The 22,533-nt window shown below is 47.8% G+C and overlaps 1 protein-coding gene and 1 pseudogene across 3 annotated transcripts; both read right to left on the bottom strand.

The window, feature by feature from the left end:
- Positions 1-380: 380 nt before the first annotated feature.
- On the bottom strand, positions 381-4,554 carry LOC125519539 (tryptophan decarboxylase 1 pseudogene; annotated as a pseudogene).
- Positions 4,555-11,916: 7,362 nt separating this feature from the next.
- LOC125520986 (ent-copalyl diphosphate synthase 1, chloroplastic) lies at positions 11,917-18,999 on the bottom strand. Of its 3 annotated transcripts, none has more exons than XM_048686024.2 (14): positions 18,652-18,999; positions 17,443-17,547; positions 15,931-16,317; positions 15,639-15,822; positions 15,345-15,559; positions 15,115-15,235; positions 14,893-15,005; positions 14,551-14,777; positions 14,162-14,277; positions 13,975-14,073; positions 13,653-13,895; positions 13,168-13,294; positions 12,827-13,072; positions 11,917-12,410 (listed from the first exon to the last, which is right to left on the bottom strand). In XM_048686024.2, exons 3-14 carry the CDS (start codon positions 16,187-16,189, stop codon positions 12,186-12,188), a joined length of 2,175 nt encoding a protein of 724 aa, XP_048541981.2. In that variant the 5' UTR covers positions 16,190-16,317; positions 17,443-17,547; positions 18,652-18,999; the 3' UTR covers positions 11,917-12,185. The 3 variants fall into 3 exon arrangements, with proteins under 3 accessions (XP_048541981.2, XP_048541980.2, XP_048541982.2); XM_048686023.2 differs by lacking the exon at positions 18,652-18,999 and adding an exon at positions 17,854-18,379; XM_048686025.2 differs by lacking the exon at positions 17,443-17,547.
- Positions 19,000-22,533: the final 3,534 nt, after the last annotated feature.

The following is a 22,533-nucleotide window of genomic DNA, read 5'->3' as shown; positions in this document are numbered from 1 at the left end:
TTTGGATCTCTAAGTGACCTTGCCAACTACATGCCTTGTGCATTGCACTGCCAATGAGGCTCCTCTCACAAGTCTTGCATACCGCACTCAACATCAGTGACACATGGTGACGTGTTCGTGTACGAATAGTACGACTTAGTCATAGCTAGAATAACAACTGGCTTGAAATAGCAAAACACTATTGTGAAACTGGAATTCATATCTTGCATTCATGTGAATTGTGTCCTTTTACTGCCATGTAAAGTTTCACTCACAAAGAAGAACCACAATCAAAATAAAAGGCAAAAGTAAAAAAGTATTAAAATGTAAGGTGTACAATATAGTTTTGCGTTTGGTTGAATTCATTTTCCCCTCTCAAATTCTCTACAAGCACACACCACTCATTTCATCATCATCTTGTTTGTTGTGCTCTTGATGGCCTTGGTGACATCACTATGGATGTGCTCCTGGAGCTTGGCGGGGCCGTAGGTGCGCATGACCATCCACAACTTGAGCCCGCGGAAGCGGAGACCCACGCCAACCTGCATGTCCTTGAAATCGGTGACCTCAGCGGAGTCAATGGCATCATTCTTTAGGTACTCTGGGTTGGTCTTCATGGAGTCACTTAGAGCATCTCCAACAAGCGTCGGTCGCGCCGCGCGCAAAAAACAGATATGCCGCGCATGCATCGGCTGGTTTGGCGCGGCGCGTAGCGCTGGCTCCAGTGGCCGCGCTAAAATGCAGCGCGCGCGCGTCGCTCCAGCAGCGCGCGCGACTCGCCGGTGCATTGCATATGGCATTTTTCAACACAAAATGATGAACATTTTCAACACAATAAAAATTTCACACAAACAAGTTGATGAAGTTCATGCCCACAAGTTTAAAATCATGCCCACAAGTTCATCCAACCAAGTTCAAAATGCAAATCAAGTTCAATACACAAAGGAAATACACATCATTCCTCGTCCTCGTCCTCGTCCTCGTCCTCATCTTCGGAAGACGATTCTTCCGCCTCCGAAGATGAATCTTCCTCCCTCTCCTCATCGCGCACCGCATCACGTGAAGCTCCGACGGTGTTGGCAAGATCTTCAACGGCATCTTCATGGGAATGTGTGCGAGGAGGCTCATCGAAAGACATTCCTCCCATGGCGGCCGGAGGTGCACCCATGCCTCCCATGAGAGAAGCAAAACTCATGCCTCCCATCGTGGCCATAGCGTCGGGGGGTGCTCCAAAGCCAGCCATGCCTCCCATTGCACCTAAGCCGCCCACGGTACCTCCGAAACCACCCATGGCGCCGAGGCCACCGCTACCCATGGCGCCGATGCCACCGCCACCCATTGTGCCGAGGCCACCGCCACCCATTGCACGAACCATGGCTCTTTTTTTGGATCAAGACTTCTTATTGGGCAAGATTGACATACTCCTTTTGCGCCGCATTGAGGTTAGTTGTGTCCAAGAAGAACAAGTGCTTCTCCCATTCCAACAATCTAGTTCGCTCCTCATTGATCACCTTCCTCTCCTCCAAAGCCACCTTCCTCTCCTCGGTCGCCACCCTTCTCTCCTCGGCCACCAACCTTCTCTCCTCGGCCGCGGCATCTTGGGTCCTTGCCATTTTCCTCACCTCGTTGGCTTCTTTTCTTGCCTTCACAATAGTTTCCATAGCATTTTTGAGCTCATCATCTCCTTTCCTCTTCTTTTTTTCGGTTTTGTCTTTCTTGCACCCATCCGGCCGCTTTGGCTTCGAGTATGAAACCGAGTTGGGTATGGGGCTTCTCTTGCCGTCATCACTTGATGCATCATCCTCATCATCATCATCATCATGCAACTTAATTGTTCGCTTCCGTTTGTCGCTCAAATGCAAATCATCCAAATCTTCACGCTTCTTCCATTTCTCATCATCCTTCAACACATCATAGCAATGAGGCAAAGTAAATACCCTTCCTTTCTTGATCTTCCCCTTCTTGGTTTTCCTCCTCTTCTTTGAACAAGTTTTGCGCAATGTTGTACTACATGAAAACAAAGCAAGTTAGCACCAACAACAAGCAAAACAAAGCAAGTTTAGCACCAACATGTAAGATGAAATGGCACTTACTCTATCATCCTCAATTGTGCCACTTGGGTTCAACTTGTCAACCACCTTTTGACAGGCCGCCCACCTTTGACAATCCGAGTTGATTGTCGACCATCGGGACCTAAGTGATCGGTTGGAGTGGTCAATTCCACTCACGTTGTGAGCATCAAAGTGTTCCTTCATCCGGTTCCAATAAGCATCTCTACTTTGATCACCTCCAACGGATGGATCCCTCGACACTTGCAACCAAGTATTGCATAGTAAGATGTCATCGGTGTTGGTGTAATTGCCCGCTCTTCCTTTCGGTGCATCGACAATGCCCTCACCCTCCTCGTCCACCTCGAACTCATGGTCTTCAAAATGCATGTCATTGGTTTGAGACCAATGCGAATTGTTGGAGCCAACACCCATCGTTGACATGTATGCATCATCATTGAGACTACAAATTTTTTGCACAATGCAAATAAGCTATCTATATGTGACGAATGCATTCAAAAAATAACAAAAAATGAAAAGTTAGAATTTTTTTACCTTGGAGGCATTTCGTCGAACATGTTGTGCGCGCCGGCCGCCGGCTCAACGAGTGAGCTTGCCGGCGCTTCGGCAGCCGCCGCGCCCGTCGCACGCCCCGCAAGCTTCTTCCTCTTCGCCTTGGAGGTGCCGGAGCCGTCCGCCGCCTTGTTTTTCTTCGCCGATGTCTTGCCCTTCTTTGGCCGCGCCGCATTGGGGAGCTTTGAGGAGGAGGGGGCGGCGGCTCGGGCCAGCGTCGGCGCGACGCCACCCGTCGCCGAGGTCATCCGCGGCGGCATGAAGAGGCCGCGCGCGAGGCCGCTCGTCGGAGGAGCTCCGGCGGAGGCGAGGCCAATGCCACCCGGGCTAGGGTTTGTGGCGGCGGCGGCGGGGTGGGGGGGTCGCGGCTATAGGACGGGGTGAGCGGGGTGCCGGCGCGTGCGTCCATGGGTGCGGGTCGCCGGCGCCGACACGCGCGGGGCTTTGGAGGGGAAGAAGAAGAGCGCAGCGCGAGCGTCGTGTGTGCCGCGCGCGGAAGCGGGCGCCGCAAATACACCGTGCGAGGTACCGCTTCCTAGCGCGCGCCCAACTGCTTATACCGCGCGCGCGGTTATTGCGCGCCCGCTGGAGCCATCCGTCGGGTTGCGCGCGCGCTAAAACGGGGGATTTTGCGGCACGGCGCCTGTTTAGCGCGTCTGTTGGAGATGTTCTTAGGCGGCAAGCGTCGCGGACGTAGAGGCGGGTGCAATCAAGGCAGGTAAGAAGCCACTTGTGTGGACTGGCGCTAATGGAGTCCACACGCTCGACGCCGTCGAGGTGGTGGCGGAACTCTGGGCATACGCGGGCACTACCGGCGTAGGTGGCGTCGACATGGACCCACGCGCTGAACAATGCGGCCACTTTGGCGATAGCGCTCACCGGGTCGACAGCGTTGGTGGACGTGGTGCCCACCGTGATACAGACATATGTTGGCACAAGACCAGCATCGGCGTCAGCTTGCATTGCCTCGAACAGCCTGGCTGGGTCAAGCTCATAGTGGTTCTCCAACATGGTAGGGATGGAGCGGATGTTTGGCGGGGTCAAACCCGGCGAGGCGACAAACCTTGAAGAAGGTGGAGTGGGTCTAGTCGGTGGCTTAGACTGTCAGACGTGGCAAGCCGGAGACGCCGACAGAACCACTCCGATGTAGAGCGGCATCACGGGCGGCAACAAAGGTGACTAGCATAGCTTCGCTGGTGGTGCCGACTGCCGAGGATGACACCACCCCCGGTGCCACGGCTTCCAGTGCTGGTGCGGTTTATGAATGTAGCCGACAGGCGAAGAAGCTGCGCGAGCCAGTCAAGCGCGAGAACCTCCATCTCGGTTGCCATGGGAACGGCTTGCCACATGAAGCCGACAGTGTTCATGGCAGAGGCAATGAGATCACCGGCGATGGCGGCGGCACTGTTGGTGGCGGGGAAGAACGCGAAGAAGTTTGGGCTGGCCCAATGCGTCATACCAGGAACTACAGAGGCCTTCAGCTCCTTCATGGTGATATCGAACGGCATAGGATAGGTGGGAGGAGACGGCATAAGTTCCTCCTGCGACAACAAACACGATTCAAATTATCAATGAAATTTGACAAAATATCAGTGGGTTTTTGTAATCGCAAAATTCCTGACCAAACCAAACCCAAACTAATTTTAAATCAAAATTTTAAAAGGACACAAATATCATAGTAAGTTAATTTTGACAGAAGAGCGACGTGCATGCCAAAGCGTCCGTTCCGCTGGAAAAAAATTGTTACCGAAAGTTTAAACCTTGCCTGCAGGTAGCCCGGCTTGACGCCCGGGAGGACCGGCATGGACTCAACGTTGGCGTAGTAGTCGGAGATGAAGTCGACGGCCTTGTGAGGGTAGGCGCGGACATCCACGGGATCGAGTGGCTGAAACGCTGGCTTGTCGCCGCGGAGGGCCAACGCGGAGACGGCGGCGATGTCCACGGAGCTGCCCATTTTCAGGCCGACCGATGAGAGAAAAGAAAGGGAGCTACGTACTAGGTGCGTGCTTAGTCGGTTTCCTGGGTTGGGTTGAGTTGCCGCTTCCCATATAGACAGGAGCTAGGATCAGGATTCAGGAGCAGATCGGTAGATTTTTTTTTTTCGGTGTTTTTTTCACCATCTTATCTCTCACCATCACCATTATCACCAAATCTAATTAAAAACGGAGATTTTGTTTCATGCTTATTTTGGCACGTGCTGATTCACAAAAGGTCAAGGAATGTTCCAAAGCTAACTCGAAGAATGACAACATAATGACTGCTCCACGGGTAGCTTATTTCTTTACGAAATGGGAATCAATAAGCTAGTGAGGGATGAAAAAAATATGGATATCTGGACCCAACATTGTCGACATATGCATATGCTCATTCTTGGTCGACGTAATCTTCTTTCTTTGAAATTATTCCCTTGTTTATGTTGTGCGACGAACAACGAGGACACACATACCCGTCCGGAGGGTGGGTTGGCCATCTTCTGGTTTCCAAGTGGTTTTCTTTGTCTTTTTTTTGCCTTTTGTCCAGGTAACCTGCTGTAGCAAGCATTCGCCAGTAGGGAAGCATTCTTCGTTAAGCTTACCGGGAGTTTTTCCTTTCTCACAAAACAGTTTTGTTATATGATTTTAAAAATAAAAATTAATCAAATTAAAAAAATGTTTGGATTTAAAAAGATGTTCAAATTTTTAATATAAAAAACAAATTGGAAAAAATGTTCCAAAATTCTCAAAAACTCATGATTTTTTTAGAGTCTATATTTAAAAATTCTTGTAGAATTTAAAAAGAATAGTGAATTTAGAGAATTATTGTGCATTAAAAATGTAATGGAATTAAAGAAAATGTTCATACATTTAAAATGTTCCTGAATTAAAATGTTGATCACGGATTTTTAAATTCCCACCAATTTAAAAATGTGTTCAAGAATTTTTTAAGATGGAATTTGAAAAAAAATCATGGAATTTAAAAAAACTCGCAATTTTTTTGCAAAATTTAAAAAAAAATTGAATTTAAGAAAATGTTTGTGGAGTAAAAAAATACATTCACAAATTTATAAATGTTCGTTACTAAAAACTTTCTCATTTAAGTTCTAAAATATAAAAAAATACTCGTGAATTGGAAATTGTTTCCAAATTTAAAAACTTCTTATTGAATTTAAAATTGTTCCCGAAACAAAAATAAGAAAAAAAGTATGAACAGAAAAGATAAAAGAAAAGAAAAGAAATCAAATAAAACAATTGCACAAGAAAGCCCCAAGTGGGCTGACCCATTAGGTGGGGACGGGTGCGTGATGTCTCTTACCCCGCCCTATGCATGGACTGTTTTTTAAGGGTTAAAACACTTTATTAAACTATTATAGAGTTTGAAATACAAGCAATGGATGGCGCAGCCTTAGCCAGATCATGTGCCTCAGAATTAGCTTCTCTCATTTCATGCTCAATCCTGGTTTCTTTAAGGTCTTCAATCTTTGGTTTGATTTCTTCAATAATCATGGTGCTAGAGCCACAATATTGTTCCTTCAAATGTTTCACGGTTGCCATGCAATATGCCGCCGCTTGAACTTTTCTCAAATACATATCAGAGGGGAAATTCAGGCACTCGCTCCATGACATTTCATAATCTCGTGTACAGTTAATTTCAACAAAACCATAATCGAAGCACTAGATATGTTCCCTGCTCGTGACGACACAGTGTAGCAATGGCACCCTTTTCTTGATTCTTGGAAACGGGCGCATCACTGTTCATCCTAGAGAAATTTTGTGAGGTTGGCTTCCACCGTTTTATCCTTTGCAAATGTCTAGATGGATTCACATTCTTGGCATGCTAAAGTAACAAAGCAAGGTCGCCAAATATTTCTGGATAAAGCACAATGTTGATAGTGAGGATTGGAACTAGTGTTCATGTATCGTTTTGCGTCACGGCCACCAAATAGCTCATAAGCTAACCAAAGCTTTAGTGAAATCACCAGCATTTGATGACTCTCTGAGATCAAGCAACAACAACCTTGCATCTGACTGTTTGCATGCAATCAAGTGCTCAACTAGATCTTCGTCAAGAAGGGACCAGACACACTTTGCCCGGTTACAATCTATTAGAGTATGTCGCCACGTATCTTGTGCACCATTGCATAGCAAGCAAACATCAATGTCCAACATATTCCTCTTGAGTCTGACATGACCAGTAGGGATAGAATTCCATGGTAACCTCTAAGAAAAATATTCAACAACTTCCAAAACTTTGATATTCCAAAGCAATTTCCATTGCCTTGGTTTGCGCCTTGGTCTCACAATGTCGCTCATCCCTCAAGTCAGTCCAGCCTCCTCCTTTTTGTATCACCAGCGGCCGGCAAGTACATCATACAAAAAATGCCACTACGTTAGTAATGTCATGCCTAGCTATCAATGATATTCCAAGAGCTGAGGGAGATGTTGAAAATGACTTTGTATCAGGTTCCTACATATGCTCTAACAATCGCTCCGTGTTCCATGTTCTAGTAACGCTATTTAAGATCTAAGATAATATCCAGTGGGTTAACCAAGCAGGATGCAGCGCTCTGAGTAGATTATCCTATGGTGGCCAATTGTCATCCCAAAATAGAGTAGATAGAATGGTTGTTTCCAACTGAAAACTTAAAAGGGGTGTACATGGCTAGTTGTTCTAAACCCTCCAGGTTGCTTCCATTCACCAAAACATTAAATGAAATTATCAAGACATAATTTGTTATCTTAGAAACCCAGCTTGGTTTAAAAACCATTTTCAACAGAACGGATTCAAGGTAGGTCCACTCTACTCAATAGTATGCCTTCATCATTGCTGCTTCTAAGTATGCTTCACGCGAGACCGAGTGTAGCCTTGCCTCAAGCGATGCGCTAGAGGGTTGGCCCATTAGCACTCTACTTCACTCATTAGTTTGTTCTGCTCTTTTTATTCTTTTTTAAATTTTCGAATATTCTAAATATATATATTCCAGACATTATACTGCTGAAATTTTAAAAAATCTTCACCATGCAAATTAGAAAAAAATTGTAATGCAGTGTAAAAAACACGTCGATCATTTTTTTGAAGTTGATTCAAAAAATGTTCGTGACATTTTTTGTGTGATTTCTGAAAAACAATTGTGTACCTTGCAAAAAAATACTCGTGTCATTCAAATCAGTTCACGCATTTTAAAATATGTTGCATGACATTTTTAAAATATGCTCATGAAATAGAAAAAATTTCTTGTGTAATTTAAAAAATATTCATCACGTATAAAAATGGTCATGAAATTTAAAATTTGTTCTAGCACTTAATAAATGTTTGCATGTTTTAGAAAATGTTAATGAATTTTTTGAAAAAAACTTCAATGTGTGTTTAAAAATGTGCACTGTGTATAAAAAATATTTGATTTCTATACGACAAATGTTCAATGTGTATTCAGAAAAACATGACATGTATTTTGAAAAAGCAAATGATAGATAAAAACACATCTTAAAGGGAAAAAACCACGTAGAACCTTCTCCAAACCAGCCAAAACGGGGCGGAAGGTTCCACGACCGGTTTCCGAAAACTGCTTCTTAGGTCGGCCCAGTTTAGCGCTCTCGTGTAGACGAGGCTACTGTATGTATCACAGTAAGCGATATATAACTTTTGCGCTTCATGATATCTACCTATTCGTGTGTTGGTAAAAATTATGTTTCATGATCCTAGTTCCCGCAGAGTGGATAACTTTTAAAATTAACTTTCATGGCATTTTTAAAAAAGTGTTCATGAAATGTAAAACATTGTTCACATGATTTTTAAAAACATTAGTAACATATATAAATTGTTCTAACACTTAACTAGTGTTTGCATGTTTTGAGAAAAAAATGTTCATAACTTTTTACAAAATGGTCAACATGTGCTTGAAAAAATTTCTATGTGCACTTAAGTGATGTCCAATGTGTATTTTACAAGTTTTCAAGATGCATCCGATAAATAATCAACATGTATTTAGAAACTTTTCAATGTATATTTTAAAAATGTTCGATTTGTATACAAAAAATATTCTACGTGTATTAAGAAAATGTGAGATGTATTTTCAAAAAAATAAAAAGGAAAAAATGATAGAGAAAAAGACATAAAAGATAAAAAAACAAAGAAAAATACCAGTATAACTTTCTCCAAACCGGTCCAGAACCGGGTGGAAGGTTCGAGAAACCATTTTCTCGAAACCACTCCTTGGGCCGGTCCACTGTAGTCCTCCATATAGGCGAGGCTATCATATGTATCACAGTAAGCGATATATAGCTTTTGCACTTAATCATATCCACCCTCCGATAGCCCAACAGACTCACTACCATACACGCAAATCAATCAGTCTACACTGCAAGAAAAGAGACAACATTTCCATTTCACTCAACCTTCGACCACCTTCAACCCACGCTTAGAAAGCCAAGAAAACCAGGGAAATCGGTCCGTTACAACCCACGCATGCAGGTCCATCCTTACCTCTAACAACGGGTTTATTTCTTCAAGGTTAATCAAGTCTTCGTTTTTTTTTTAGAGAAAGGGAGAGGGGTTGGTGGTGGAGGAGGAATTATTTAATGGTAAATGAAATCGACAATACAGTCTAATGTACATGAGTATTCTAAAGGTATATGTTAGACATGATTGGTGTTAAACCATTAAAATGTGGTGCCCTGTTACAATGTAGTTAGTATTAAAGGGGAGTTTGTACGTCCCACCAGGGCCCCATAGATTGAAGTATCTTTTCACCATTCTCTATTTCCTTTTACCAACTACAACGTCATCCAGTTTGATCACATCTTCTTTCTTTCTTCGTATGCACTCGGGTGTTTTCCCAGCAGATCCACTGCCATAAAAAATTAAATCAATCACCAACCAAAAATTGTCTCCAGCAACCCCAATCGATTCACTATCGTACCCGGCAAATCAATCTATCTATACACTACCTAAAAAAAGCATAACGTTTTCATTTCGCTCAACCTTCGCTCACGCCCATCCCATGCTTAGGGCATCTCCAGCCGTTGGACCCCTAGGAGGGGCAAAAAATCGCCCCCTGAGGGCGCACCGGTGCTAAACCGTGCACTGGGGGCGTGATGCCCCCAGTCGCGGCCCCCCACGGGTTTTTAAAATGTTCAAATTCCGCACAAACACAACGCAAACACGGGCGAGTTCGTTCAAATTTAAACATATTTTACAAAAAAAAACTACCGCGGGCTACCCCCGCCGTCTCCCTCGCCGCCCGCCCAAGCGGTTCTACATGCCGAGGAGGCTGTAGAACCGTGTGTAGTCACCGCCGTTGTCGTCGTCGCCCCCGCCTACACTTCCGTCGTCCCTGCTGCATCCCTCCCCCGGTTGGCGCGGCGGATTGGACGGTCCGGGGGCGTCGTCGTCGTCGCTATCGAGGACGACGACATCGTCCTCGTCCTCGCGCCCACGTTTGCGGGCGGCGATCTCCTCCAGGGCCCGGTGCTGCCGGATCATCTCCTCGCGCAGGTAGTCGTCGCGCGACCACCACATGGCGTCCTCGTCGGAGAAGCCGCGCCGGGCTATCTCCTCGTGCTCCGGGGGGAGGCTGGGCTCCACCTTGGGCTCGACGAGGGCGCCGGAGCTGCGGGTACGCGCGCTGACAGGTGTGTCCTGGGGCTCCGGCTTGACGGGGCGGAGGTGGAGGCAGGGAGAGCCGCCGGACGAGGAGGACGACACCCCGGTCTCCATGCGTCTCGGCGTCCAGGAGCTTCCCTGGCGGCCCCAGCGGCGTGAGAAGGACGGGGGAGCGGGGTACTCGAGGCGCGGCGTGTTGCCGCCCTCGATATACTCGAGGACGGACTCCAACGTGCGCCCGGGCACGCCCCACCACCGACGCCGGCCGGCGGCGTTGAACCTGCCGGAGGGCACGACGCCGTTGGTGGCCTCGAGCTGCTCGTTGTGCTGGCGGCGGAAGTACGGCTCCCAGATTGGGCTGTCGGGGACGGACCGGGGCCCCTCCCTCGCCGCACGCGGCAGAGACGAGCGGATGCGTGCGATCTCCGCACGCCGCGCCGCGCCGGTGGGTACCGGGGGCACCGGCACACCGCCGGCGCTGATCCTCCACGCCCCGGGCACCCGCATGTCCGGCGGGACCGAGTACTCGGCCTCGAAAAGGAGGCGAGCCTCGTCCTCGTGCAGATGACGGCGCCCGAATCCGTTCGCCGCCGCGCCGTCGCCTGGGAAACGCTCGGCCATACTTTCTCAACTGATGACGGCGAGAGAAGGAAAGGGGGAGAAATGAGCGCGTCGTCGGTGGATGATCGGGGTGAGTCTCTCCTGCGCGCTTGCAGTCGGCTTTTATAGGCGGAGACGCCGCGTGGTAGGCTTGGCCGGCGCGCTACGCGTGGCGTGATTGCGTGGCGGCCGAGGGACGCGTCGCCCAGCCTTCACTTCGCCGCCCGTGAGGCATCAATGGAGGCTGACCGGCGCGGCAGCGCGCGCCAGCTTTGGCATTGATTCGCCGCGGGAAACGAGGCGATGAGGACGACGAAGGGGCGAGAAGAGAGTAGAGTCGCTGACGCGGCGGGGCCGCGGCTCTTCGCGTCAAAAACGATTCGCCCAGCGCCCCCGAGCGACCCCCAGCGCGCCGGGTTCGGGTTGGGTCCGCCGGCGCCAATTTCGACCCGAGCCGGCGAAAACTGGGCTCTTGGGGCACGATTGGGCCGATTTTTGGCGCCGGCGGACGAAAAAATGCCTGGGGGGCCTTCTTGGGGGCGCGGCTGGAGATGCTCTTAGCACGCAAGAAACCAGGCGAAAACCATCCCGCTACCCACGCACGCACGTCAGTCCTTCCCTCTTTTGCCTCTATACACGGGTTTATTTCTTGAAGATTAATCAAGTTTTGTATTCAACAGTAAATCAAATTTACAATACCATCTAATGTACATGAGTTTTCTATCTGTTATACATAATCGATGTTAATCCAACACGGGCAATTAGTTAGTTCATTTAGCTGGAGCTCGATCCCCTCAAAAACAAAAAATGGAGTGTGATGTGCGTCAAGGGTGCATCCTGCAGTTGGGGTTGCATCCTCTGATCAAGAGATAATCAAACACGAACTGCAACATATACAACCTAACAATTAATCCAACTTGACAATTTTCCTTCCCACTAGCACTCCTTGCAGCATTATTTCCATGTACAGTACACACTGTTTTTGAGTCAAGCAACTAGTCTTCGACTCGAGTCGCAACTGCCAAGTTGACTCAAGATGTCGACTCGACTAGTTGGATCAGTCGAGCGACTCGATCGACCAGTCACGACTAGTCGTGGCTTTTTAGTTGAACGACTATAATTTATTTATTAGAGACTATTAATAAGTATATCATATACTATGGTAATTTTATTGATGCTCAGGTTTGTATTACAGACTATTAATAAGTATCCCCTCAGTTTCTAAATATAAGACTTTTAGAGATTCCAATATGGACTACATACCGAGCAAAATGAGTGAATCTATACTTTAAAATATGTATATGTACAACCCCAAAATGACTAGTCGACTCAAAAACATTGACACTACATACAGATCCCACCTCCACTCATTCCTACCATTGCAGGACAATTTATTCTTTCTTTCCTTCAAAACACATGTTCGAAAATGACCTTGGAGACATGTCCATCGAATACATGGGGAGGGCAGTTAGCGGCGTAGTAACAGCTCCTCACGACGCTCAACAAGGTACGCTTTGGCTCACTGCTCGCTCCATCGCCGTGCGCCCGGAGGACGTTCTGGGTGAGTTGCTGCATACCCGCCTCAATTTTCTCGTCCAGGTGGCTCATTGTTGCCTCGCTCCTTTTGGTGTCCTGTAAATAAATTGCATAGTTAGTTTGATAGATGTCAGATGTGTGGCTCTGTTTCTAACGAAAACGTGTTGATTCACAGTTGGTATGTACATGGGAATATTGCTTGCATGGAGCAGATACAAAAAAAAAGACGATAAATTCTAGCGCCGAATTAAAATAAGTTATTATAAGCTAATTTACAAGCCAAAACTAGCATGAGATCCCTAATGTTTTGGAGCTTGCTTCAGAGCATGCTTCAGTTTACACATGTGGGCTATTCATTGCACGCAAGTAACCAAGAAAGGGTGAGAATACTTCAGTGATCTGTCATTGTGTTCAGTTCTTCAAATGGGAAAAACACCATCAACCATGTTCGTATCACAAAGTTCACTAGAAAATATGGCAAAATATATATTATTTGAGCGTAAAAGAACTACCTCAGAAAGTAACATCTTGTGGTGAAGGTTGTCACAAATAGAGGACGCAAGTTGAATAAACCAAGCACCATCCATGGTGTTTATCATCGATGATGCTTCACCACTTCGTCCACCGCAAATCTCAATAATTTTCACTAGAAGCAAACATGTTTGTTTATCGTGAACCATGCATGGCCCTGCTTGAACAACACCTGAAATGCAGGTGTCATCCTCTCTGTTTTTCTGTTGCATCATCCACTCGATCCACTAGAGGTCCAAAGAAATATATTAGAATGTTTACCAAGAGAACATTCTGGCAATTAATAACTCTAATAAAAGGTGCAATTGGTCGTTCAACTTACAGCACAGCGTAACAAATTGTTGATGTACGTTGGTCCTTCACCAACAGGTAGTGCCTCTTGTGCCAATAAATCAATAAGCTGCTCAAGTGCCCCCACAAGAATGTCTTCTTTTGCATCTCCTTTACGCCTGGATGGACAAATTGTGTCATGTGAACCATATTAAAAAAAGTGAAAAGACATTATAAATGGAAGTCCATGTTTTCATAAAGACATTAAATAGTAGTGTTTAAAGATTACATCATCTCTCGTAAGCAAAAAATGAAGCTACATATGCAAGTTTGAAGGTCTTAATTTCTAGATAGTGGATGTTATGTTTGCATCACAATTGTCCACCTGTGGAAATCATCTACCAAATTACTAGTATTAGTTTGCCATTTTTCTTATCAAAAGAACAATTGGTCAAAGGGATCCAGTTAAGCATGTAAATACTTATCATTTGGTGCGATGGTTTAGATTGAGTAGTGATGCTCAGTTAATGTGCTTACCATGATATATTACTATTTCCTTCATAGATACCACCATGCATAAACCGTTCCATCATTTCATTACCCAAAAAATTGCTACGAAGGTATTTAGTAATAATGTTGGCCAGCACTGACACCTTGGCCCATGCAAGTCGCTCGATGGCACGGCTTGGCTCGAAAATGCAAGCGGCGGCTAGAAAATAAACTCTCAAAACATCCCTTAAAGTCACCCCAAAAATTTCGAGGCCATTCTCAGTAAACCACCTAAATACATAGAAAGACATGTTATGCAGGAAAAAAATTAGACGTAATTAGCAAAATGTTATGTGAGATTAATGCGTACTTTTGTAGGCCATGCCACTCTAGCTGATGTTGGACTTGGCAGCGATTGAAATCACGCTTTGCCAACTCAAGATAGGTGTTGTTGTTCACAAGTGGCATCCTGCCAAAACCATTCAGCATATCAACTCTGGGATCTTTCCTCAACGAGTATGAAATTAACCAATTGTTGGAATTCAACCATTTTTTACCTGTAGAGTGTCTTTCCAATCCAGACATCATTATCACCACCATATTGATCTAGGTAGACTCTTGCTTCTACATGCGGTAAGCTTGCATACCATGGGAAGTCCAGTGTATATTTTACCTATAATCATACATAAAGGTATTTATATTCTTGTTCGTATCCAGATAAGGTTATTTTGTTTCACAATAATAAGATAATAATTTTTTTTAATATGCTAACAAGAGAGTGTTTAAAATAGTCATATTGTATATGGAAATATCAAGTACAATTCTTTAAGGGTTTCAAAAAAAATTAACTATCAAGTGTCGTCAGCAATCAAGCCAAAGATTGTGAGAGTTATGTTTACTTCCTAGTCCATCTAAACCGATTGATTGGCAGGATGGATGTGTTTACCTCGCCTGGTAGATCCTTAGCAATGATCCATTTGTCTCGAATCGTGCCATGGACTTCCCTTTCTCTAAGGAACTCATATGAGAATCTCCCTGCACGCTGCAACAAGTCCTCTCCGGGGAACCTTACCTGAGAGGCCCTGTTCAGGTTGTACATCCCAGTGACTGCTTGCGTTGACTGCCCGACGAAACAGAAGAACTCCCCGTCCTTCTCAAACTTCTCAAATACACCTGTGAATGAATCAAAATGTCAGTTTTGTTTGTGACATGAAATAATTATTATTACTCTGCAGAGTATGTACAGCACGATACAATATTTGAGTTTGCAGGGAAAAGGGGGTCATACTTGGGGAGACATTGTATCCATGTAGCCGCAGCAGCCGGAATGCCATGGATGTGTCATCCACGTCTATTACAGTGGAGTTCCTCGCCCAGCCAATCCCCTCATCAGTCCAGTGCCTAAAGAGTGAGTATAGAGGCTAGAAGAAACTTTCCTCATGAAGCGACCAAAAGTTTAAGATTACCATGCTATTGTTAACAACACACAGTTATGAAGGAGAAATTAAACCTATGAACATAGTCCAAGCACTGTTTGATTTCTTGCTTGAAATAGCGCGAGATTCCAAGACGCTCCAATCGATCGACGGCCCAGATGCGCTCAAAGAGATCGACCGGGTAAACATTGGGAACTGAAATGTGCCAATCAAGATGAACAATGCACACAGGATCAGGAATTACCCAAAAAAAGAACTCAGTCCCATCCAATATTAGTGTAGTTAATGGTCATGGATCTCTTACCTCCTCCGTTGAATTTCTTGACGATTCTGTCGATGTATTCGAAGCATTTCGGGTCACCAGTTTGCATGAGAGCATAGGCTGTAGCCGAGGGAGAATAGAGGAAGGACCCATCAGTAGACTGGAGCCTGAGGATTTTCTGCCAGTCCACCACAGGCATCCCTTCAAGGGAATGCAGGATCGACGTTGGAATCCTGTGCATCATCTCCACCGGAATCCTACGGAAGTAATTAATAATTAACTAGGAAAACTGTGAAGTAATCTGCATCTCTGGCATGAAAGGGGATATAGGGGTACCTCTTGAGCTTCACTTCTCTGTTGGCATATATGCGCTGCAGAGCATGGTCGTCATACGGGAACCCAATGCCCAAGCTCTTGGCCACCTCCAGGAGAGAAGGGAACGCGATCTCGAAGCCAATGGGCATCAACTCTAGGTCTTCCTCAGCTAGCCTCCACACGTTCTCCTCTAGAAAAGAGAGCCCTGAAAAGAAAACCAGGATGCATCATGCATACATTTAGTTGAAAGACCTTGCTTCATTTGGTACTTTAGCAGAACAGTTGCGTGTATCAGTTTGTAGATTTGCAATACCTCTCCTGCATTTATCAGGGCCAAGAGACCACTTTGTGAGAGCCACGAGACAGGCAAGGGTGTTAATGACCCGGTCATAGGCGGAGAACAGGGCAGCGTCTCCCCAGGAGCCGTCTGGGAGCTGGTTGTCAAGAATCCACCGGAGGGTGGTGGGAAACTGGGGGCTGTCACTGTCATCCAGACTCGGCACCAGAGCGACCCAGGCGGTGTCGTATACCGAGACGTTGATCTCGCCGTCACTCATTGACCCCAGCATCATCCTCACTTGGTCGACCAGTGCCTGCTCGAACTCTGTCCCGGGAATCACACAGTAGTCGTCGAGTTCACATGGTTCCTCAGTCCGTTCTAGAATCTGAATATCGTTTCTGACAAGGTTCTTTTGCAACCCTGCAGTTACGTCGAAACACACAAATGATTAAATGTATCCAGTGTAAGACATCACATTCATTTTGAATTAACTAGAATAATAATGCCTCCATGTGCATTAACATGTTACCAAATTTCAGCTCCAGGTCCAGTTTACATGATTGTAAATTAAATTCAAGCTATACAGACTGAGATTGGGTTAAGTTCACCTAGGATTTTATTAGCTGATCTGCTGATGAAAGAACGATGGCAGTGACACTGACGGTAACGAGAACAATAGTAGGTCGAGAATCTTTCTATCATCAGACTTGACTTTAAACTGCAGAAGCATTCTTTTGTATAATTGATGCTTTGGGATCTGGTAAGAAAGCTACATCATTGTGCTAAAGTGAACTTCATATAGGTTCGGGTTCCTTCTCTTCTTGATGCCAAAAAAATAGTCGTTGACGAACCGTTGTCTCGCCTACTAGTTAACGTGTTGTGTGCTCCAAAAGAAAAAATCTTAATCCTAGCCTTCTCTCTAGTATACCCTTTTCTCATGTTTCTGTGCACTCTATCAGTATAATTGCGACTCCTCTTGGCGACAAATGGCATGTCGTGTCGTTTTGTAAAAAGGACCTAGAGACGTTGACAGATCATTTGTTCTTGTCTCACCTACTAATTAATGTGTTGTGTGTTCCGAAAATCCGGATCCTATCAACTCCTGATTCGTTGACTGATCATTTGTTCATGTCTCGCCTGCTAATTATGTGTGCTATAATTGGTATAGCACGTACCAACTCACCAGAGGCCATTCGTTCCTTGGGTAAATGAGTAGCAGCATGTGTAATTGAGCTCCAAATATGTTAATTATGTGACGTGTACTCGCTAAAGAGGAACATAATAAAAAGGACTAAAAAAATATATGTACTAATTAGCTGCCTACAGATTGGAGTACATAGGCTGGCATGATGGCAGATAGCAAAACAACAGACAGTAGAAACGGGAGATGGCCAGCTGAGATTAATTAGTAAATTAGTAATGTTATGATACTTTCCCAGTGCTAGCTAACAGTAGACAGTGACACTAAAGCGAGCGATGGAGAGAACAGAAGCATAAAACAAACACAAGGTCACTGGGTCGCAGACCGAGTCAAGGCAACAATACCATTAGCACTGGATACTTTGGTGGCCTGCGCAATCTGGAGAGCGACACGCGAGCCGGCGGTTTCCACAAGGGCAGCATCTCCTTTGCCGTGGAAACGGCATGGACCTGATTGTTCAAAGAGAAAGCGATCAGAATCAATCTCACGACAAGAGCCTATGTCGGTTTCGTTCAAATTCAACACAGCATCCCGACATTTGCCTGCGGTGGACAGGGCGAAACGGTCACGAGCTGCAGGCATCACAATTCGCGTGTGTTAATGACAGACAGGAACTCCTGCAGCCGTATCCCCGCAGACGTGGCCGGCACACGAAGAACCGCTAGATCCACATAATTAATCGCGGTACACACGAAACATCATACGACAGGGAAACCAGCGCCTTGCGCCAAAAACATCATACGTCAATTGAGCACCTTTGACGACGAGAGCACGCGGCCGCGATCCATGGCCGTAGCCCAATGGCAGCCATGCCGGCGGCAAGAGGTGTAGCTGCATGCTGGATTCTGCACTGCACGTTCCTCAGTCCGCAATGAACAGCACTCCTCCAATTAATCCCTCACAGCGCCGAGTGTTAAGAATGATGACGAGTTGTTGATAATGATGATGACGATGATTGGTGATAAAGCAAAGAAGGGGTAAGGGTGGCAGCTAAGGAATGAGCGAAGAACGGCACGGGGTTACTCAGGAGGGACATGTATGTGTGCCGTGCAATGTGATTGCAATGCATATATAGAAGGATACATACTACTCCCTCCGTTTCAAAATAGATGACTCAACTTTGTACTCATCTATTTTGGAACGGAGGGAGTAGATACTAACACAAAGGAAAAGGGGGAGACGAGTGTGGGAGAAGGGAATGATTCCTGCGCGGCAAAGGCCTCTGGTGGTGGACAAAAAAGCTTTGCGGAACGGGTGGTGTGAGGGCGAGGGTGAGATGCTCCGCCCCATCACGCCAAGATGCGGCCCGGGAAGGGAGCCAGATCCTTTTTCTTCACTCTTTAGCCGGTAACTGATCCGCTTCAGTTCCTCTGAATTCTGCCGTTCCGGAGCGGAATGGGAAAAAGGGACGCGCGTGGATGATCTGCGCGCGTACGTGTTGCTTCCTTGCTGATTATGTTCGGTGGCGGCACGAGACGGAACGAGGAACAAACACATGGCATGAGCTATGGCTAATCTGCGTGCGGGGCGGGGGTAGGTTGTGTGTGTGCTACCTTGGGCGTGCCTGGCCGCGCGGACGCTCGCAGGAAGCCGCGCCGCCGGCGGAGATCAGCTGCGGCCGCCCGGCGGAGGCAGGGGTCGCCGCCCCCGAGGCCGGCGGCGAGGGCGGCCTCGGGGTCGCCGTCGCGCGTGGGGCGGCGGGCGGGCGGCCGCGCCACGGGCTCCCGCCATCAGTGCTGGAGCGCCTCGGCGCCGGGGGAGGCGGCGGGCGGGGGATCGATGGATCGGGACGGGGAGGGGACGGAGGGGAAAGCTCTGTTTTTTCGACCGCAGCCGCGCCGCTCGCCAGGGTGGACCCCGCGTCGTGCCATCCCTCCCCGAAATTCGGCGCTAGTTTCCTCTTTTCCTTTGTTGCGAGCCGCCGATTTCGGGTTTGGGCGGCGGCGCGTGGCGTTTTGGCCATTGTCCGTCACGGCTCGCCTATTTTTAGGCCAACTTCATCGCGTGACCCCAAACGGATGTCCGGTTTGCCCGGATTTTATTTTTTTGGGGCATCGATAAGTTTGCCCATGTCCGTGTTTGTTCGATGGGCCGTGGGTGCGCCCAACGCACGGCCGCATCCTAAAACCTGTTCGGGATGGATGTGAATAAAAATAATTTAAAATTTTAATTGAAATGACTAAAAAGGTAAATAAACGCAGTTAAAAAAACATAAAACATATATATAGAGGTTACGGCCACAAAACGGCTCAGTTCAGTCTACTTAAACGGCCCAGTTCATAATTAACATAAAATCAAAAAAACGCCCCCTGCGTGCGCGCTCCTGCCGTGCCCGTCGATGCCATGGTCGTCGCCGTCTTCACTGACCGCCGGTGTCGTCGTCGTCGCTGACGAGATCGATGTATTCCGGTGGCGTCCACAGGTGGGCCGGCGGTTCGTGGTGCACGGGGGCGGTGGGCTGCAAGGTGGCCGGTGGTGCCTGCACCACTTCCTCCCGAGGCGAGGCCTCCCGCTCCGGCGACCGCGGCGTGGGGCACCAGTTCACGGCCTCCAGGGCGGCCGCCATCTGCTCAGCGGAGCACGACCAGCTCCACCCCTGGCCCACCAGGTCAGGGTGCAACGCGGCCACTGGCGGCTCCTCGGGGATGGCGACGTCGCCGGCCGCGGAGAGGGCCATCGTCGCCTCGAGGTCCGCCCATTGGCGCTCGTCGTGCGTGTGCATGGAGTCCTCCAGCACACGCGCCATGAGCCGGGCCTCCTCCTCCGCCGTCATGCGAGGAGGTGGGGGTGGCGATGGAGATGGCGACGGCGACGGCTTGGGCGTCAGGCCGCGGACCCGCGTACGCCCGCGCTCCTGGGAAGCCGCTCGGGGCTCATGCGGCCGCCGCAGCCCCGTCAACGTGCCGGCGAAGAACGACGCCCGCCGCACGTCGTGCTCATCGCGGAACCACGTGTTCCCCAATGTCGAGTCGGGGACGTACCTCTCGTCATGGTAGAGGTCGTCCGGGAGAAGGCGGCGGCGGCGCTCGATCTCCTAGCGGCGCGCACGGCCGCTCAGCGGGACGGGCGGGATCGGCATGCGGTCGGCCGACAGATGCCAGTTATTGGGGAGGTGGACGTCGCTCCAGGGCAGCAGCGTCCTCGTCTCCCAATAACGGCGGCAGACGGCCGCCTCGATATAGTGCCGGTCGCGCGAGCCGGCGGCGGGCGCGATGGAGAAGGCGGGCGGCGCGGGGGCCCGATATGATGGCGATGGCGACGCGGGCTCCTCTTTCTTCACCGAGCCGCGGCGGCGTCCCGACGAGGAACCAGCCTCGCGGTCGTGCTTGTCTTTGCGGCCGTAATTCCAGAGGCCCATGGCTGCGGGCGGCCGGCCGGCGAGTTCTTGGCTAGGATTTGGATTCGGCGTTGTCGGGTTTCGAGAAGGCCGCGGGCAAGGGTGAAATTGGGCCTGGGGCAATTGGGGCTATAGTCTCAGGCGTAGCCCAACTAGTACCTATAGCCTTAGTAAATTTTGTTCAGAATTTTAACCTTTTAAAAGCCCAGCCCCAGGCATGTATACCCATCCGCAGGCTTCAGCCCATAGATCTCCAAGTTTCTCAGCCCACTAAGCTCTCCAACTGTTTCTCAAAAGGAAAAGCTCTCTACCTGCTCGGCTGCACCTAAGATTGAAAACCAATCGGTGAAAGCAAATGAATCGCCGAGCGATTCGATCAGCTCGGCTGACCAAGCCCTCGCTCATGGCTGCGCCGTCTAATTTTTGTTCCAGTTCAGATCTGCTTTGCCATTTACTGCTCTATTCCCAGCCTTACACTACCAAACCGGCTGGAAAGGTAATTTCTGCCACGTGTGATCTAATTTTCTTCCTTATTTTTTATGTATTAGTATAAATCAATTATTTAATAATGTCAAATTGTGTAACGTCAATCAATTATATTATCAACGGGAATTATAAACCAAAGATCAAGTGGACTTGAGCAATTACACCTTTTTCAAGCAACGTCCAACCAGTCTACATCTAAGCATTGACGATATAAAGATCATACTATGCTATCAAAAAATGAGGAAATGCAAGGGGCTACTACATGTCTACGTCATGCACTTCGTGATAATGGTATATTATATTCTTATTTGGTAAAATTTTGTATTAAGAATTTGACTTAGTAAGTGTACTGATTCCAAATACTCAGTTTTATATTTACTACTTTACGTCTTCATTAATTTGGTACCTACATTTGCAATGATGCATCCTTGTAAATTGTTTATATGTTTTATCGAATTTGCTCTTACAACATTAGAATACATATTTCATGCTTATAGCATTGAATTTGTATGTGTGGTATTTGGCGTTATTTATAGCAGCTTAGTTTTAGCCCTAGGCTTTCGGAAATCCTGGTTCCGCCTCTGGCCGCGGGGTGGCATGGGGCAGTGTGGACGACGACCCGTCCACGCCTCCCACTTAAAGAAGGACGGCGACCGTTCGACGTGCGGATGACAGGTGGGGTCGCCTGCTCGTGCGCATTGATGTGGGCGGGTGGGAGGTAGGTGGCCGCCTGCCACGCGGCCCCGACGCGGACGAGGCGCGCGTCCGTTTGGTGTCCGTCGCGACCCAAGCCCGGCGTAAATTTGTGCTTGAAATGGGTCGGCCCGGACACAAAACGGACAAGATGGGTCCGGGTCGTCGCGCGCTGGGCCGCATCCTTTGTCCGTTTTACCCCAAACAGATGGGGCCAGACAAGATAGGGTCGCGCGGTGGAGTTGGCCTTACGACATGTATGGAAAGGTTTTTGGGGGTCGGGGGCCTAATTTTGAAAGTTGGTGGCGGCGTTTTCTGAAATTTCAAAAGGTTTGGAGGCATTGTTTTCTAAAAATTGGCGGACCGATCCGATTCCCCCCCACCCAAAAGTCGGAGGTGTTTTTTTCCCGATTAGTTGAAAGCTAAAGGGTTTAAATGTTGTGCCATCTCAGTGTCTTGGAGATGCTCATAAGGATAGAGAGTGTGTGTGTGTTCATAGATATGAGTGTATGTACGTCTATGCGAGCATCTGTGATGGTATAGTGTTAAAAACAGTGTGCTCGCGTGTTCTTCCTTGAGTCGATGGAATTCGTTCGGAGAGAAACCACACGGGAGCGCACCATTGCCATGGGCCTTCAGAGAAACTGTTGGACGCGTGACATCAATGATCAACTTCGTCACAATCTTTTCAGTTCCTTCTGATCCGCCATGTTGAATTAAGGAAGAAGATGTGCAATGATGGAAATGGTCTGAAAATAAAAATGGCAAAGCAGCTCTTCGTCGCGGTTGGGTGATCTGGTCAAGACTTCATGGGTGCCACCCAAATTCAAACTATTCGACTGGATGGCGGCACTTACAAATCGATGTTGGACATCGAATCCACTAGGGAGGTGTTTGGTAGTGTACATGTACCTCAGCC

The sequence above is a fragment of the Triticum urartu genome, chromosome 7A (genome assembly GCF_056163025.1).
Source record: "Triticum urartu cultivar PI428250 chromosome 7A, HENAU_Tu73, whole genome shotgun sequence".
NCBI classification, from domain to species: Eukaryota; Viridiplantae; Streptophyta; class Magnoliopsida; order Poales; family Poaceae; genus Triticum; species Triticum urartu.
This window is presented reverse-complemented; position numbering and strand designations above follow the sequence as displayed.

Coding starts and splice junctions, on each gene's coding strand:
- LOC125520986 (XM_048686023.2), bottom strand. CDS start 17,935: ATGCAGCTACACCTCTTGCCGCCGGCATGGCTGCCATTGGGCTACGGC. Junction 13,295..13,652: donor GGAAATAGTAATATATCATG/GTAAGCACATTA, acceptor TTGTCCATCCAG/GCGTAAAGGAGATGCAAAAG. Junction 13,073..13,167: donor ACAATTTGTTACGCTGTGCT/GTAAGTTGAACG, acceptor TTGGACCTCTAG/TGGATCGAGTGGATGATGCA.